This window comes from Thecamonas trahens (assembly GCF_000142905.1).
Source record: "Thecamonas trahens ATCC 50062 unplaced genomic scaffold supercont1.13, whole genome shotgun sequence".
NCBI lineage: Eukaryota > Apusomonadida > Apusomonadidae > Thecamonas > Thecamonas trahens.
In genome coordinates this window covers 347,900-364,167 of record NW_013657667.1, presented here as the reverse complement: position 1 = coordinate 364,167, position 16,268 = coordinate 347,900, and the positions used below count along the sequence as shown (strand labels likewise).

The following is a 16,268-nucleotide window of genomic DNA, read 5'->3' as shown; positions in this document are numbered from 1 at the left end:
AGCAAACGCCCTGGGTCGAGCAAGTCGCGGAGGCGCAGCGGACACGGACGCGGGACAGGGAGTGGCGGCGATGGGGCTGGGCTAGCCAGCGGGGTTAGTGGATCTGGAGCTGAGACGGGCGAGTGGATGACGAGTGGAGGAGGTGGCGCTGAAGGAGGTGGCGATGCTGGAGGCGGCGGCGAGAGCGCGCGTGACAGCGCTCGTGATGGCCATCATCGCCATCAGCGGCGCCGCCATCACCATCACTCGACCAGCAGGGATCCAGCGCCGATCGAGGTCCAGATTTCGGCAGCGACTCGGATCCAGGCAGTGTGGCGTGGCTTTCGGGCCTGGCGTGAGAGAGGCCGGCTGCAACTGACCAAGCGCAAGATGGCTGCGGCCCAGGTGGTGCAGACCACATGGCGGGCATACGCTGCTGTCCGCAAGGTCCAGCAGCTGCGCCTGGCCAAGAGAGAGCACGAGGCGGCGGTGATGATTCAGGCTGCGTGGCGAGGACACGCACTGCGGCTGTTGCTGGCGGTCTCACCTCAGCCGCAGCCAGTGGAGCTCCCGGCGAAGCGGCGTATGGCCATGGTCGACTACATGGACGCGTCGCTTGTGCCATCTGTCGAGCCCTCGCTTCACAATCTCATGCACGCGCTGCAGGAAAACTGGGCGGCAGCAGCGGCGCGATCGGCCGAGATTGAGGTTCTTGCCAAGGAGCTGGAGGCCAAGGAGGAGGCGCTGCGCCGCGAGCGGGAGACTAACCCGTCGTACATCCCTCCGCCTCTTGCGCCCGGCGAGATGAGCCCCGATTCGCTCCGTGCCGCGCTGGTCATGGATGTTGAGCCGCTGGAGCCGTGCCGGGCATTGGCCTCGCTTCTGTGCGAGACATCAATCCGCCGGCGTGTGCCTGTCGCGCTCGAGCCGATGCGGCGCTCGCTGTCGTCAGGCCTCTTGCTGCGGAGCGCCACCAGCAACGCCGAGCTGTCGGCTGCAGCCGAGCAGGGCGTGCCGCGACTGTCGCGGACCAACTCGAGCACACTGATGGTCTCGCCGTGAGCGACTGACTGTTGGAAGTGGTTTATCATACTCTTGCCAGAAGCTCGATCACTGCGCAGACCGGAAGATGGTCTGACGGGTGCTCGGCGCTCGGCAGCGAGGTGCGGATGACGTCGGCGATGGCCTCGGGGGTTGAGAGCCGATCAAAGACCATGAGTGGCCGCAGATGCGGGAGAGCAGCAAAGACAAAGTCGATGGTGCTTGTCCTCATGTTGGGCGCCTTGAACGTGACCGTTGGCTCGGTGCCCGTGCAGTGGGCGTAGCTTGAGACGAGCGAGGCATCGTGGGTGGCGGCCTTGCCGACCACCACGTCGTCAAAGCCGTCAAAGGTTTGGACCTCGCCGGCGTCGACGGATCCAGTCACCATCAGCTTGTACACCAGCGAGTCGGCCTCGTCGTTAAAGTCCCCGCAGTACACCAGGCGCAGGTTGGCGAGCGTGGCCGCGGCATCAAAGGTCCGTGCGCCCGCAAGCACGCCCTTGTGCAGCGACGATCGGACCTGCGAGAGGCGGGTGTTGACCTCAGCCGGGTGACCTTGCAGATGGCAGCAGACAAGCCAGACAAGATGTGGTGCCATGGCACTGCGCATTGCCCTTGCTGCCTTGTTCCGTGCCGTCTTGACTTCCTTGGCCAGCTTCTTGAGCGCCCTTTTGTCCGGCGGTGGCGCATTGGCGCCAGCATCGGCGACTTTTGTGGCAGCAGCGGTGCGGACGCGTGCCTCAGCCTCATCTTGTGCTGCCGCAATGTGATCCATGCCTGGAATGACTGCGGCAGGCCCAAATCGCGGAAGCAGGGCAACGACCAGAGTCCGCGAGCGATGGTTCTCGTACGCCAGCTCGAACAAATCAGAGCGGAAGATGATGGCGTTGGCGGTCTCATGGGTCTCGGCTCTGTTCTTGTCGTTCTGCAGAATGGCGGTGTAGCCTGCAGCCGCAAGGGGGCTGGCGAGATCAGCCTGGAACTTGGGGATGGGCATCTCCTGACAGGCAGCCACGTCCGGGCCGAGGCGCAAGATCTCGTCAAGGATCTTGGGCCGGCGGACGTCCCATGATGTGACCTCCTCGCCAAGCGCAGCATACCGCTTTCCGATGTGCACCTGCGCCAACACGTTGTACGACATGACCGACATGACTCTCTCCATGGCCTCCTTCTTACTCACACCCTCCAGACGTGTGGCGGCCACCTCTGCCGCTGCCCGGCGGATTTGCGGCAGCTCTGGCCCTTGCTCTGCCTCTAGACTTGCAATGTTCTCCAAACAAAAACTCCGTCCGCTCGCCATTGTTCTCTGCAGGTAACGGTAATGTTGGCCTTGGAGGAGGGAGGGGGAGGGGGAGGGGGGGGGGATGCAGCTGTAGTTTACCTATGGCCTCGTTCATTGTGGGCCATTTGTCGCTCCCGTTTTGTCACCGCCCATCGCTTCCATTGGCCGACTTCAATCGAACTTTCCGATGGTGGCACTTGCTCTTCTTGCTGCCGGCAATGATGACTCTGCTGACATTGATGGCAGACGGTGACGATCATTGCTGACTGCCATGAAGAGTGGGTGGGCGGCCATCGTCATGACTAGGGCCATCGCCATGACTAGGGCCATCGTCTTAAGGACTAGGGCCATCGCCTACATGGCTAGGACCATCGTCCTCATGGCTAGGACCATCGTCCTCATGGCTAGGTCTGTAGGAGGGGGTGATGATCTCAGTTGAGCGTGGTGAGGGGCTGTCAGCTGGTTCGCTAGTGGGCTGTCAGCACCGTCCCCCACTCCTCCCGCCATGACTGCTGTTCCTACCCACCTACCCATCGACGTGGCGGCGCTGCTGAGAGCGCGGGCGGCGACGGCGGCAGAGTGGGCTGCCCGGGGCGGCCCTCCGGTCTGCTACCGCTTCCCGGACATGAGCCTCTGCGGTTGCACCGTGCCGTGCCGGACCGCAGTCCGCTCGGCCCGTCTGCATCCGGTGGCCGGCCACGTTGTGGTGGGCTCCATCGAGACGGCAGTGGACGTGCCGCGGTTGCTGGCCAATGGAGTGACCCATGTGCTGGATGTGTCAAACACGCCGTACGCCCGGGCGGACGGCGCCTTTGTGGTCGAGATCGTTGATCTGGACGACACGGCCGACGCGCCTCTGGCGGCCGCCATCCCGCGGGCGCTGGCCTTTATCGACGCTGCTGGTGCGCTGGTTCTCCCCGATGGGACTCGTGGCAAGGTATTGGTCCACTGCAGGGCTGGCGCGTCGCGCTCGGTTGCGTTTTGCATGGCGTATCTCATGGCTCGCCACGGACTGAGCCTCGATGCCGCCCTCGCTCATCTGCGCCTAGTCCGCGGGCCGATGGCCTCGCCCAACGCCGGCTTTCTAGCGCAGCTCACGGCGTGGGCAGCAACGCTGCCGGAACCTGCGCTTCGGGGGCTCCCCATTCCGGACGAGGTCATGGTGCGGATCCTGGCGTATGCAGCACCGAGTGCCGACGCTGCACTGGCGCTTGCCCACGTTTCTCCGCGCTTTGCAGCTCTTGTCCAGAGCAACCAAGTGTGGCAGCCGATTTTCTGCAGCCGGTTTAAGTTTGGCGCCCTTAACACATGCCCGTCGGTGACCGGCTCGTGGGCGGCGGCCTACGGCGAGCGCATGGCCTCGGGTCCGGGCAGCGAGCCGTCGTGTTCCAGCAAACTCGCAGCGCTGGTCCAAATGGTGGCGGCTGACCAGACACCTGACGATGTCGACGTGTCTGGCATCGACGACGCGCCACTGGCGTCGTCACTGGCTGACCTTCCAGCCGGCACAGCGGCTGCGCCAGCCCAACGCCAGCGACCGGCACCGCGCAAGCCGTGGGAGCGCGCCGCAGACGGGTCATGACTGGGTGTCGGCGTCGAGGTCAGCCTTGAGCTTAGCAAAAGTGTTGTCTACAGTGTCGAGGCGCGCTGCGGCTTCCTCAAGCTCGCGACCCTGCGAGGTGACAAACTTGGCGTACGGCGCGAGTGCGGCGCGGATCTCGCCGTCGGTGGCGTGGAGCTCGTTGCGGAACGTGGCCTCGAGGGAGTCGTTGAGCTTGACGCGCAGCTCCTCGATGCGCTCGTGGAGCTCAGCGCGGAGCTGCCGCTTACGATAGGGCAAGATGTAGAGACCCGAAGCAGCGAGGACGCCAAGGAGGAGCGTCCCGGTAATGTCGGTCATGGCCACTACCAGCGCCGTCGAGAGCCCGAGCGCGCCGGTGGTGCCGAGCGCAGAGACCATGGCGGAACGGAGGGAGTCGGCGAGCTTGGCAGCCTCTGCCTTTTTGTCGAAAGACGTCACTACCGACGCAGCCTGGGAGCCGATGTGGTCGAGGAGCTGCGAGCGCCGCGAAACGTCGACTGCCCCCAGCTGCTGGACCAAAACGTTGCGAGCGTCGGCGAGGTCAGCGTCGTCGTCGTCGGCCTGCGGGCTATTCTGGGTGGCGGTGGTGAGGATGCGGTGGACTCGCGCCCACTGATCATTGTTGCGCTCAACAAACCAGTCGATAAACTCGTTGACGTGCTCTTCCATCTGGTAGGAGAGATCCTTCACCACGTCGCGCTCAAACGATGCCTTGAGTTCGGCGGCGGAGAAGAGGGCGCGAAAGTTGGTGAGCGTCAGCTGCTCGTCAAAGAACTCATCGCCGCGCTCCGCAAGTCGGTACAAAACCGAGTCAATGCGATCGAGCTGTGCCTTGAGCGAGGCCTGCATGCCGGCCTGGGTCTTGGCGAGCTCGGCGTCGACGGCCTGCAGCGCGGTGTAGTCGCCGGCGAGGAGCGCGAGGCGGGCGTCAACAACCTGCGAGTACTTACGAGCCAGATGGCTCGCAGTGCCGAGTGGAGAGGCAAGCTTGAGTCGAATACGAGCGTCAGACGAGAGTTGGGAGACAATAAAGGCCTCGAGGTCGTCAAAGCCGGTTCCGTCGAGCGGCGTGCCGGCAAGCTTGGCCTTGAGCGCGCCACGGGCCGAGACAAACTGGACACGCGGAGCGGCGCCGCCGAGCACCTCAGCGGCGTTGCGGGTGACAAAGTCGGCCACAGTGGCACGCTCGGTCGGGTCGGTCACCACGTCGGCCTTGTTCAACACAATCATGGTCTTCTTGCCATGGTCGGCAATCGAGGCCAGAAACTCGCGCTCAGAGGCCGAGAACGGCGAATAGGCCGAGGTGAGGAAAAGCACTAGGTCTGCTCGCGGAACAAAATGCTGAGTGATGCGCTCATGCTCGCGGATGACTGCGTTGGTTCCGGGCGTGTCGACAAGATTAACGTGACGGAGCCACGGGATGGGCAGCGGGAGCCGCTTCACGCTCCCCGCCGCTGCCGCATGAACAGCCGCGCTGGGAGCGTTCTCCTCGCTCCCGCCGTAGTGAATGACCGTGACCTCGGCCGTGGTCGGAGTCACGCCCATCGCCGCGTGCTTCCCGCCGAGCAGGGCGTTGACAAAGGTCGACTTGCCCGCGTTGAACTCGCCGACGACCACAGCCAGGAAGGGAGAACGGAGAGCAGCAACAGCAGCATCGATCAGCTCGCGATCGTCCTTGGGCCCGTCGAGCACTGCCACTACATCGCCCAGCTCTGCCAGAGCCTGCTCTTCCTTGACCAGCACCGCCTCCTGCTCCTGACTCAGTGCCACATTGGTGTCCAGCGCGTCCAGCGTCGCCGCCCTTTGCCCGCAGCGAGCCCACCCCAGTGAGAAAGCAGCAGTCTTCCGGCATGCACCCCACCGGGCCAGTCCGTGCACCCGCAGCCGCAGCATGATCTCTGTCTGCGTGAGGAGGAGAAGGAGGGAGGGAGGGAGGGAGAGGGGTGTGGTGTAGGCTGTGGGCTCCGTGGGTGCTGTGGACGCTGTGGGCTGTGGGCTGACGCGACGGAGAGAGAAGGGGGGGGGAGGGCGATGGACGATGGGGGGGGAGGGGGCGTGCGATGAGCGATTGGGGCGTGCGGGGGGGCGGGGGGGGAGGAGGAAGGGAGGGAGGGAGGGGGGGGGAGCGGCGCGGACGGTGGGCGATGGGCATGGGGCGTGCGATGGCGACGGGCAGGGGCGATGGCTGTTGGACGATAGCACACTCACTTGTCGCCGTAAGGGTTGGGTACATCCATCGGATCAGATGCCGAAGAAGACCAAGGTTGCAAGCAAGCGAAAGGCGCGTGCGGCTGCTGCTGGGCCTGTGGCGGGCAGTGGTGCCGGCGAAGATGGCGCAGGTAGAGGAGCCGGTACGGGCAGCGGAGGCGGTGGCGGGGCGAGCAGCAGCTGCAGCAGCAGCAAGAAGAAGAAGAAGAAGAAGAAGCGGAAGACGGCCGGGACACCCATTACCGGTGGCGGAGTGCGGTCGCGGAGGCAAGCGCGGGCATTGACCTCTGCCTTTCATGAGCTGAGCCATGAGCTGGAGGCTCTGCGTGCCCGGGCGGGGCGTGGCGAGGGCGAGGCTGTGGCTGGGCGGATGGCTGAGGTGGAGGCCAAGCTGGCGGCCATGGGCGGGCGGAAGGCGTACCAGGATGCATCGATCCTCTCAACCTCCATCTACTCGACCTCCAAATGGGTCTTTCAGATTGTCACCCGTATGGGTCGCCGTCCGAGCTCGGGCGAGCCACCGTTGCGGGTTCTCGAGGTCGGGGCCATCAACACCAAGCTGTTGGTCACGCCCTGGCTCGACGTCCTCGCCATCGATCTCCTCGCCCGGGCTCCGGGTATCACCCAGATGGACTTTTTTGACGTGCGGCCTGAGCCCATCTACGATGTCGTGGTCTGTGCTATGGTCCTCAACTGTCTGCCCACGCCCCGCGCTCGCGGCCTCATGCTCGTCAACCTGGCTGCCCTCCTCAAGCCGCGCGGTCTGCTGTTCATCATGCTCCCGCGGCTCTGCTTCCGCACTGCATACATGGATCAGTCGACGTTTGAAGCCATCTTGTCCAAGCTCGGCTTTGTCATTCGCCACAACAAGTTCTCGCCCAAGCTTGCCCACTACGCGCTCACCTTTCGCAACCCTGCGGCTGCCGACGCCGCCAGCGCCGAGAACCGCGCCGCCACTCTTGCTGCGCTCGCCGAGGCCTTTCCATCCTCGCCGCCCACTGAGGGCAAGGGATCGAAGGACTTTGCCCTCGTTTTTGACCCGGACGTCGTAGCGTAGCCACCGGTGCATCATGACGCGGCTAGCGGCGGCGTCTCGGTCTGCAAAACGATAAAGGTGCGTAGGCCAGAACTGAGGATGGTGGCGCTTCACCGGGTGTGGCCCTCGGGATCGTCGATCGAGGCGCCAGGAGTAGATGCAGAAGAGGGGGGGAGCATGAGGCGAGCCTCCATGCTGTCCGCCGCGGACGGCGCGAGCCGAATCTGTGGCCAGAGTGATACGAGTTTGAGAAGTGAAGAAGCAGGGATGGAAGCCAAGTTCATTCGCTCGCTGGTCATCGCCAACACGATGGCGCGTTTGTTGTCCCTTGGACCGCGCTGCCTACTTGATGGCGCGCTTTTTGTCAGCCTGGCGGCGCCGATGGTTGCGACGGTTGGTCTGCTGCCTCCGGGCGGTTCTTTGGCTCGGCGCTGTGCCCTCACCTTGGCCTTGACCCTTGCCGTTGCCCTTTCCCTTGCCGTTGCCCTTGCCGTTGCTGTTGCCCTTGCCCTTGCCCTGACCCTGACCTTGACTCTGGCCGTTGCCTTTGCCCTTGCCCTGACCCTGGCCCTGATTCTGACCCTGACCCTTGTTGCTGTTGCCCTTGCCCTTGCCCTGACCCTGGCCTTGGCCGTTGCCTTTGCCCTTGCCCTGACCCTGGCCCTGATTCTGGCCCTTACCCTTGTTGCTGTTGCCCTTGCCCTTGCCCTGACCCTGACCTTGGCCCTTGGCCTTGCTCGATCCCTGGCCACGACCACGCCGCCCACCATCTGGAGGCGACGACGGCCGGCCGGCACCAACGCGCTCCGAGTCCACCGTGCCGCCATCGGCGACATGGAACTTGGTGACAGAGAGCTGGTCAAACGAGTCGTCGTACTCGTCGTTGTACAAATCTTGCAGCGCATCGACTCGTGTCATGGCCACGATTCGCGCCCGCAGGTCGTCGTCGAGGCCTTCGTCGTCGCTCTGGCTCCCACCGTGCTTGCCCGAGTACAGCTTGCCGTACTGGAGCTCCTCCCAGTCAAACACATTGCGTCGTGCGCCAGTATCGTCATCGCCGTCGCCCGACGGGCCGGCAGCATCGCTGTCGTCGCCGCCGCCAGACGGCCCACCGTGCTCGGCGGCAAACGCATCGAGCCCGTCCATGCCCATGCTCCGCTCGAGCTCGTCAAGCGCCGGCGGGAGCGTGCCCTCCAGCAAGGCGTCGATCACCGCGGACGCCTGCCCACCGTACGTCGAGAGGCAGGCCGAGACAAAGCCCTCGCCCAGTTCGGGGAAGATCGCCCGCACTTCTTCGATGCTCTTGGTGTCAAGGTGGGCAAATGCAGTCTGCCCACCATGCCCAGGCGTCCGCCGCGAGCTCGGCGTCTTGGGCGGGCCAGGCCATGCTGGCGACGCTTCGATGTAGTTGGGATTCTGCGACGCTGCTGCCGACGCCACAAGGTCGGCCATCGACGCCCACGCCGCCGCCACCTCGACTTCCTTCTCCCATGCCTCAGCCACACGGACCAGACTCCACGAAAGCAAATACTTGCGCTCAACCGCACTGAGCAAGTCCAGGTACGCCTCCACAAAGTGGCCCACAAGGCGCCGGAAGCTCGCTTCGACGCCAGCGAGCCCGCCGCGCTTCGACGCCGTCGACGACAGCCGCCGCTTGAGGAGGACGTCGAGGAACTCACGCTCAAACACGCAGTGCAAAATGTGAAGGATGGACGTCCGCACATGGTCCAGCGCAAGGTCCAGCCGCAGGTTTGACGGCGAGCCACCAGTCACACTCGCCGCCGCGGCCTCTAGCGGCGAGAGAGCCTGCGTGTACAGTGCGGCGAGCTCGGTGATGAGCTCGTGATGCTCCCCGAGTGCTGCTGAGAACAGCGGCGACGCGTCCTGCAGCGCAGCCAGTGAGCCGACTGTGTCAGCCACAAACCGCAGCGTGTCAATCGCATCTGCGCCGGCGGCGCTCAGTCCGCGCGCACGCGCATCCTCCAGCGCCCCGCAGATGGCCACTGTCGCGCCGAGCCAGTCGTCCAGGTACGCCGGCTGCTCGTTGATGACCGCGCCCACAAGTCGTGCCACAAAATCCCTGTTGCGCGGCCCGTACACCGCCGCAATATCCAACAGCTTGGGCACGTCAAACACCCAGTTCTCGTAGAGCGTGTCAGCAAAGGCGCCCGCTGAAAAGAATGCCGTCTCGCTCTCTTTCCGCGTCGACATACGCAGTAGCGTTGCTGCCATCGCCCGGAAGACCCGCTCCTCCGCTGCTGCCGTCTCGGCGTCGCCGCCAGCAAGCACCAAGGCTCCGTTGGCGTCGGGCGCCGCTGCACCCGACACAAAGAACACATCCCACGCCCGCGGCGCAAAGCGCAGGAACGTGTCAACCGCCTCCTTCAGCTTGGGATCCAATAGCACGTGGCACCAAAACTCGCGATGCGGGGCCTTGAGCAGGGCCTCCACATCATCTGCCAGCACCTCGAGTACCGCCGTCCGATCCGGATCGGCCGCCCCATCGGCAGGTGCCGGCAGATACGGCGCAAACTCCAAGTCTTCGATGAGCCAGCGCGGATCAATGGCCGCAACCTTGATAAAGTCGGCCTTGTTCTCCGCTACCACCAACGCGTATGCGCTCTCCAGCGAGGCCGGCGCCTCCGCCCTTGCAGCCTCATCGTCGGCCAGTACGCCCAGAACATACTTACGGAGCTCGACCTTGGACAGCGCTCTGCGCTCCCTGAGCTCGTCCCTGTACAGCCGCACCATAGCCCCGACAGGCGTTGCTGCAATTCGCATCTGCAAGCTCATTTCCTCCTCATCACCCTCGCCCTTGTTGCTCCCAGCCTTGCTCCCCCCACCGCCTCCACCGCCACCGCCTCCGCCTCCGCCAGCTGCTGCCCGTGCCTTTCGCCGCTCTTGCGCAGCCGAAAACCGCTCCTTGTTCTTGGCCCTCGAGGAGCCCTTGTTCGCCCGTGGCATGTCACAACCGCAGTCGAGTGTGACCACGCCCGTCTGGAAGGGGGAGCCGTGTCCCCCCCCCCCTCCCCCCCTCTCTTGGTCGCCGTCTCCGCTAGAGTCGATTAGAGCCTTCGCTGCCGCCGACCGACCGGCAGACGGCCGATGTCGGTCGCAGCACACTCTCGCCCATCCCCCTCAGGACGGTCATTCTCCACCACATGCTACTGCGCATTGATCGCATTGATTGTCCGAGGGAGGATAAAGGAGTTGTACTTGGGGGGTGCTGACAGAGGTATATGAAGGGTGATTATGTAGAAATGCTCCCGATACCGATCCCCACAACCATCAGCTCAGTCCTCCCCTCCCCTCCCCTCCCTCCATCCCCTCCCCGATCCTCCTTTCGTACCATCTGCCCCTCTTCCGATCTCCTAATCCCTTGATCTGTTGCCCACCTTTCCTGCTGCAGGCCCACTCAACCGCCACCAAATGGAATCTTCTTTCCCTGGCAGCAGCAGCCACCACATCGCTCCATAGCAATAGGCCACAGCTACCATGGCGTCATCGTCGTCTACATCCCCCGACAGTTTATCTCCCTCGCCGCCCAACATACCGACAACTCCGTTCACTGTCCATCTCCCGCCGGCCTCGGGGAAGTCTACCAAGACAAAGGCAATGACGGTCGCTCCAGATCATCTGCTGCTCGTCGTGGTCACGGATCGGGCTACAGCGAAGAAGAAGAAGCAAGGAAGGCAGTGGGTGGTTGATCTGCGCCGTGATGTCCCTGAGGTGATGACTCTAGATGATGTCAAGAGCAAGTTTCTGACCATTGGAGATGGTGATGATGTGCTGGGTGGCGGTCTTACCGTCGTGCCTGTTGGCTGCGAGGAGGTGACCCTTTTCTTGCTGCTCAACCCGATCCTCGCCCGTCTTGCCCGGATAGCCATCGTTGTCGCCCATAGCATTCCGTATAGCACCATAATGCGACTTGTCAGAGATAGAGCGGTGGCTCATCTGCCGCGGATCCTCAATACGCCGCGGTCGTTGCAGAGCTTCGAGTCCATCGAGTCGCTGTATTTGTTCAAGAACTGTGACCACATCGGAACGGCCATCCGTGGCGCGCTCACCGAGATTAAGGGTCGACTTGCTGCTGCTAACCAAGCTTCGCTCGCCCTCGCCTCACCGCCACCCCCCTGTGGCACTGATGACGCTTTGTCGGCCTGGGCCGAGCTGCCTGACGAACTCATCCTCACCATTCTCAGCAAGCTGACAATTTTCGACTGTCTGCGGGCCCGTGAGGTATGCAAGAGCTGGGCGCGAGTCGGCACCGATGCCTCGCTCTATCGGCGCCTGCGCCTTGTTGACATCGCAGCAGTCTGTGGCGAGCCAGCCGACTCGGTGCTTCTGGGCAAGGTCCTTGCCGTGCCGCTTGTCTCACGGCACATCCGCCGTCTTGATCTCTCCTCCTCGTCCGTGGACGTGGAGGGCCTTGACATCCTGCGGTTCCGTGCCAATAAGCTCAAGTACCTGGATACTTCCGGGTGCGACTTTACCAGGAGGAGGTTGAAATCAGGTTGGTTGAAAGCCATGTCCTCGCTCGAGGTGCTGGACGCCTCGGGTTTTGGCAACTTGTGCTACGACTTTCCCGATGTTGCGGGCGTCGACCTCGTCGGCACCAATCAGATTGCTCCTGGTCACTTTATCAGCATCGACGGCGCGCTTCACATTGTCTTCAACATCGAGGTCGTTTCCAGGCAACGTCATCCACTCTGCATCCTGACCTCCGCCGACGTCACCACGGGTCATCCGTCACCTCTTCTCGTTATGACCCAAAAGGCTGCCCGCGAGCTCAACGTCTTTGCTGTCTCCAACTCCTCGTACGACGTCGTCGACGTCAAGCGGTACCCACTCCTCCGCGATCCCACCACCGGCACCACCCGATCAGACGTCTGGGCGTCAGACGATCTCCTTGCCGAGCTCCATTCCGGCGAGCGCCAAGTTCGGGTCTTTGAGTATGCGGGCAAAGCATACATGATGGTGTGGTTCGGCTTGTAGCTTCCGTCGTTCCCGCCACCTTTCATCCCCAGCACATCCACCGATGAAACCTCCAATGAGCCGCCGCCGCCGCCTAGTCGAGCCCGGCGAGCCCGAGCGACGCGCGCCGTCCATGACCTCAGCTTCGGCCTGCGCCTCAACCTCAGTCACCCCACCACTTCCCCCCCCCCCCCCCCCCCCCCACCGCCATGACCTCCACCCCCACTGGGGCAGCGCTCACGGGAGCTACGCTGCTTGTCGGGGTGCAGGCCGGCTCTCGACTGGCTTCTTTTGTGCTCAACCAGTTAGTGGTGGCTCGCATGGCGCCCGAGGCCTACGGCCTGGCGGCCGTCTCGCTCCAGCTCGCTCTCTCCACCGTTCTCTTTCTGGCTCGCGAGCCGCTGCGTCGCGCGGCGCTGCGCATGGCGGCTGCTCCGGCTGATGCCCGCGCTCTGGCTGCATGGGGTCTTCCTATCGGCCTTGTTCTCGCCGCCTGCCTCGCGGCTCACTCGCTCATCCTTGCTCCCGATCCAGCCGCCGCTGCTGTTCCGGGCGCGGCGTCCGCGCTCGGGCTCACTCTTGCCGCCGCCGCGGTCGAGCTAGCTGCCGAGCCGCTGTACGTTGCGGTCTTGTTGGAGGCTCGCTACGTAGTCCGCGCCCAGATTGAAGCTGTCGGTGTCCTCCTCCGCTGCATCGTTACCTACGCCGGCGTCGTCGCTGCCGGCGCTGGCGTCGTCTCGTTTGCCCTGGGCCACCTCGCGTACGCCGGCGTCGTCCTGGTTGGCTACCTTATGGCGGGATCTGGCTTTGCGCTGAGTGAGGCCATTCCGCGCGCAGGCCCGCTAGTGCGGCACAGTCCGTTGGTCTCGGCGCTCGCCGCACAAACGGTGCTCAAGTACGCGCTCACCTACGGCGAATCGATCATCCTTGTGGCCGTCCAGTCGCTGTACGATCAGGGCGTTTTTGCGCTTGTGAACAACCTTGGCTCTCTTGTGGCACGTGTCATCTTCCAACCTGTTGAGGAGACGGCGCTCAACGCATTCTCGCTTGCCGGGCGTGATCGCAATTCGACCGCACGCTATGGCCTGCTCACCGTGCTTTGCAAGGGCATGGTGAGCATCGGACTTTTGTTTGCCACCTTTGGCCCGCCCTACGCCCACCTCCTCCTTGAACTCCTCTACGGAACGCGGTGGGTAGCCACCGACGCGCCGGCCATCCTCGCCTGGTACTCGCTGTATGTCGGGTTCATGGCGCTCAACGGCGTGACCGAAGCCTACCTCCACGGCTGCGCGTCCAAGGCCGGCTTGGCGCGTCTCAACTGGATGCTGCTGGTCTTCTCGGTTGCGTACATCATCGCTGGACTTGCTGGCACCACCTATGCTGGCACTGTCGGGCTCATTGCCGCCAACATGTTCAATATGGCCCAGCGCATCACGTACTCGCTCTACGCCATCTATGTCACGCTTCCCAACGATGGCGTGCCGCTGCCGACTGGCGCGGCGCTGTGGGACCTTGTTCCAAGCCCGCCGGTCTGGGCAGCGTTTGGCGTTGCTGCCGCCGCCGCCCATGGCTCGGCCGCCGCGTGGGTCAAGCTCGACTCCGATGGCTGCTACGGATCGTGGACGCAGCGTGCGGTCCATGTTGCACCAGGCGTGCTCGGTCTTCTTGTTGTTGCTGCCGCCTTTGTGGCCTGCGAGCGCGAGCTTGTCCCGGCGCTCAAGCGGCTGATCAAGTTGCGGCGCGGTGGCAAAACGGAGTGATTGCCTGCTTTATCCGAGGTGTCTATGCGTAGCTGAAGAGGCCGAGGGCATCGCCGTAGAAGCCGTTAAAGTCAAAGGTAGCAAAGAGAGCGGCTAGGTGCTTCTCGGTTCCCGAGAGGAGGTTAATGGTCTGCAGGAAGAGGCGCATGTGGTAGCCAAAGTTCTCCTCAAACTTGGCGAGCGTCCGGTGGTACTTGTCGTCGAGCACTGTGGCTGTGGTATCGACAGCGGCGGCGGCGTGCTCGCGACGCACGGCAAGCGCTTGGGCGATAGCGGCCTCTTCTTCGAGACCCTCCACAGCAGAGTCGACGAGGCCCGGCGGGATGACAAAGATCGAGTCGCCGTCAAGCGAGAGCGTCGCTGACAGGTGGGCTGTGTAGTCAACAAAGATGGAGCAGGTCGACATAAGCTTGGTGAGGAGTTTGAGCAGCTCCGGGTGGGTGAGGAGGCACTCTTTGAGCGCGGCGTTGAGGAATGCCTCATGGGCGGTGACCACGTCGGCCAGCGAGGTGGCCCCCGCCAGCGTTGCTGTCAACTGCGCCCACGCCGGCTCGAGGACCTGGTAGAACATGTAGTTGCTGAACGACGAGACAAAGTGCAGCATCTTGGAGCGCAGCGCGTACGCACGCTTAAAGTAAGCCTGCACGTGGGCGGTCTTGGTCAGCTTGTGGATGGCCCACGCTGCCGACATGGCTTTGCACACCCGCGTTGACTTGATGAGGTGCCTGTTGAGCAGCCGGTACTTGGTCAGCGCGGCCGACGAGATGACCAGGTTGAGCGGCCACTCGACGACAAAGTCAAAGGCAAAGGCTTCAAAGCCAGTAAGCTCACCAGCGCCGGCCTTGGCACCGGCGCTCGAGCCTGACGGAAGGCCTGCTGTGTTGATGTGTGCGAGCTCAGACGCAATTGAGGTGTGAACGAGCCGGAGGCCGAGCTCGTCCTTGTGCTCGTCGCCGCGGGCCGACGTGCTCCGGACTGCAAGCTCAAGGAGCGCCTCGAGCTTCTCGATGTCGACAGCCGACGCCGGACGAGCGAGCTCGTCAGCGGCGATCTCGAAAAAGTGTGGGAGCACGTCGCCCTGCGAGAGCAGAAAGTACCGCTTGATGGAGCCAAGGCGGTCGAGGAGAGCGTGCTTGCGCATGAGCACATCGATGAGCAGCGCAGCTGCACGTGCGTGCGCATGCTCAATCGTCTTGGCGTACTCGCGCTCGTTGGATGCGTACGCCACAGCCGCTTCGCCGGCCGGCAGCAGGGTCTCGGACGGAATAGGCAGCCCGCACCCCGCAATGACGTTGAGATACTTGCCGGTGGTGAGGATGGTGGCAGCGTGCGGCGCCAGAAAGCGCGGCACAGCCTTGGCCTCGCGCAGTGTGTAACGCTCGCTCCAGTACGAGTCCGAGAGCGCCGGCAGACCAAGATCCTTGGCCATGTCGGGGTGCTCGACAACCATAAACTCTGCGTACGGGTCGACGACCGAACCGGCGGTGACCCAGGCCGTGAGCGCCGAAAAGTACGGCACCGACGCTGCCGAGAGCAGGTGCTCGATGAGCGCACGCTTTGGCGAGTCACCGGCCGAGACCTCAAGCGCCTCGTGTAGGAGTGAGAGGAGCGAGCCGCCGCGAGCGCCCTGGTCGCGGATCGAGCGCGCGAGCGTCGCCAGTGCGGTAACGGTTGAGAGCGACGGCTGAACGAAAAACCACATCTTCTGCAGGTTGAGCTGGCCGAGCCCAAACTGGGTCTCTAGCTGCGCCACAACAATGAGGTACTCGTTGAGAAGCTCGCGAACTGCGGCGCAGAGAGCGTGCGAGACCAGGCCAGCCTCGTACCGCGACCCGGTCTCCACAAACGCGGTCACGGCCGAGTACGCAGACGCCAGCGGCAGGATGCGGCCGAGCAAGTCAGCAATCGACGCATCGACGTCAGCCGACGATGCCAGCTGGAAGACCAGGCCATCTGCCGAGGGGAACGCTCGGATGTGCTCAGACTCGATGCCCATCAGCGCGTACAGCGCCTCCTCTACCAGCTGGTATTCTTGCGACGCCCGGCCGATGTGCAGCATCGACGGTGCCTCGGGCTCCACTCCTGTTGCCGACCGCACTACATACGTCCCGCGGACGGCCGGAGCAGCCAGTCGGGCTGAGGCGGAACAGCGGCCACCAACTCGTCACCGGTCGCCCGCTCGCTCCGGCATCATGCGCTGCAGTCACGCTGGGCTTATTCACCAGCGCCTCCACCACCGGCAGCCTTGGCGCGGGCTTGCCACTCTTTCCTGCCAGTGCCTCCACCGATGGCAGGCGCGCTGATGCTGCCCGCACTCGCTCCTGCAGCGCCGCGAGCTCGTCAAGGGCTCCGGGGCCTGGCGGCGGGGCCGACGACCCGGGCGGCTGGACTCGTGCGGAGTAGCCA

At 64.0% G+C, this 16,268-nt stretch overlaps 9 protein-coding genes across 9 annotated transcripts; 5 read left to right on the top strand and 4 right to left on the bottom strand.

Annotated features, from left to right (window-relative positions):
* The first annotated feature begins 52 nt into the window (after positions 1-52).
* AMSG_03580 (uncharacterized protein) lies at positions 53-1,179 on the top strand. Its single transcript, XM_013904472.1, has one exon. The coding sequence runs from the start codon at positions 127-129 to the stop codon at positions 1,039-1,041; it is 915 nt and encodes a 304-aa protein (XP_013759926.1). The 5' UTR covers positions 53-126; the 3' UTR covers positions 1,042-1,179.
* AMSG_03579 (uncharacterized protein) lies at positions 1,047-2,316 on the bottom strand. The gene has a single exon (XM_013904471.1). The coding sequence runs from the start codon at positions 2,180-2,182 to the stop codon at positions 1,067-1,069; it is 1,116 nt and encodes a 371-aa protein (XP_013759925.1). The 5' UTR covers positions 2,183-2,316; the 3' UTR covers positions 1,047-1,066.
* Positions 2,317-2,807: 491 nt separating this feature from the next.
* AMSG_03578 (dual specificity protein phosphatase 3) lies at positions 2,808-3,884 on the top strand (the record flags this gene model as incomplete). Its single annotated transcript, XM_013904470.1, has 1 exon — positions 2,808-3,884. The coding sequence occupies one exon, from the start codon at positions 2,808-2,810 to the stop codon at positions 3,882-3,884; it is 1,077 nt and encodes a 358-aa protein (XP_013759924.1).
* A 47-nt stretch (positions 3,885-3,931) lies between these two features.
* AMSG_03577 (dynamin family protein) lies at positions 3,932-5,777 on the bottom strand (the record flags this gene model as incomplete). The annotated part of the gene is made up of 2 exons (XM_013904469.1): positions 3,932-3,955; positions 3,987-5,777. The coding sequence occupies 2 exons, from the start codon at positions 5,775-5,777 to the stop codon at positions 3,932-3,934; spliced, it is 1,815 nt and encodes a 604-aa protein (XP_013759923.1).
* A 352-nt stretch (positions 5,778-6,129) lies between these two features.
* Positions 6,130-7,154, top strand: AMSG_03576 (nucleolus protein; the record flags this gene model as incomplete). Its single annotated transcript, XM_013904468.1, has 1 exon — positions 6,130-7,154. The coding sequence occupies one exon, from the start codon at positions 6,130-6,132 to the stop codon at positions 7,147-7,149; it is 1,020 nt and encodes a 339-aa protein (XP_013759922.1). The 3' UTR covers positions 7,150-7,154.
* A 316-nt stretch (positions 7,155-7,470) lies between these two features.
* AMSG_03575 (activating signal cointegrator 1 complex subunit 2) lies at positions 7,471-9,988 on the bottom strand (the record flags this gene model as incomplete). The annotated part of the gene is made up of 1 exon (XM_013904467.1): positions 7,471-9,988. Exon 1 carries the CDS (start codon positions 9,919-9,921, stop codon positions 7,471-7,473), a length of 2,451 nt encoding a protein of 816 aa, XP_013759921.1. The 5' UTR covers positions 9,922-9,988.
* A 568-nt stretch (positions 9,989-10,556) lies between these two features.
* AMSG_03574 (uncharacterized protein) lies at positions 10,557-12,187 on the top strand. The gene has a single exon (XM_013904466.1). The coding sequence runs from the start codon at positions 10,624-10,626 to the stop codon at positions 12,121-12,123; it is 1,500 nt and encodes a 499-aa protein (XP_013759920.1). The 5' UTR covers positions 10,557-10,623; the 3' UTR covers positions 12,124-12,187.
* Positions 12,188-12,311: 124 nt separating this feature from the next.
* Positions 12,312-13,926, top strand: AMSG_03573 (oligosaccharide translocation protein RFT1; the record flags this gene model as incomplete). The annotated part of the gene is made up of 1 exon (XM_013904465.1): positions 12,312-13,926. The coding sequence occupies one exon, from the start codon at positions 12,312-12,314 to the stop codon at positions 13,860-13,862; it is 1,551 nt and encodes a 516-aa protein (XP_013759919.1). The 3' UTR covers positions 13,863-13,926.
* AMSG_11774 (uncharacterized protein) lies at positions 13,856-15,948 on the bottom strand. Its single transcript, XM_013904553.1, has one exon. The coding sequence runs from the start codon at positions 15,919-15,921 to the stop codon at positions 13,885-13,887; it is 2,037 nt and encodes a 678-aa protein (XP_013760007.1). The 5' UTR covers positions 15,922-15,948; the 3' UTR covers positions 13,856-13,884.
* Between the last annotated feature and the right edge of the window lie 320 nt (positions 15,949-16,268).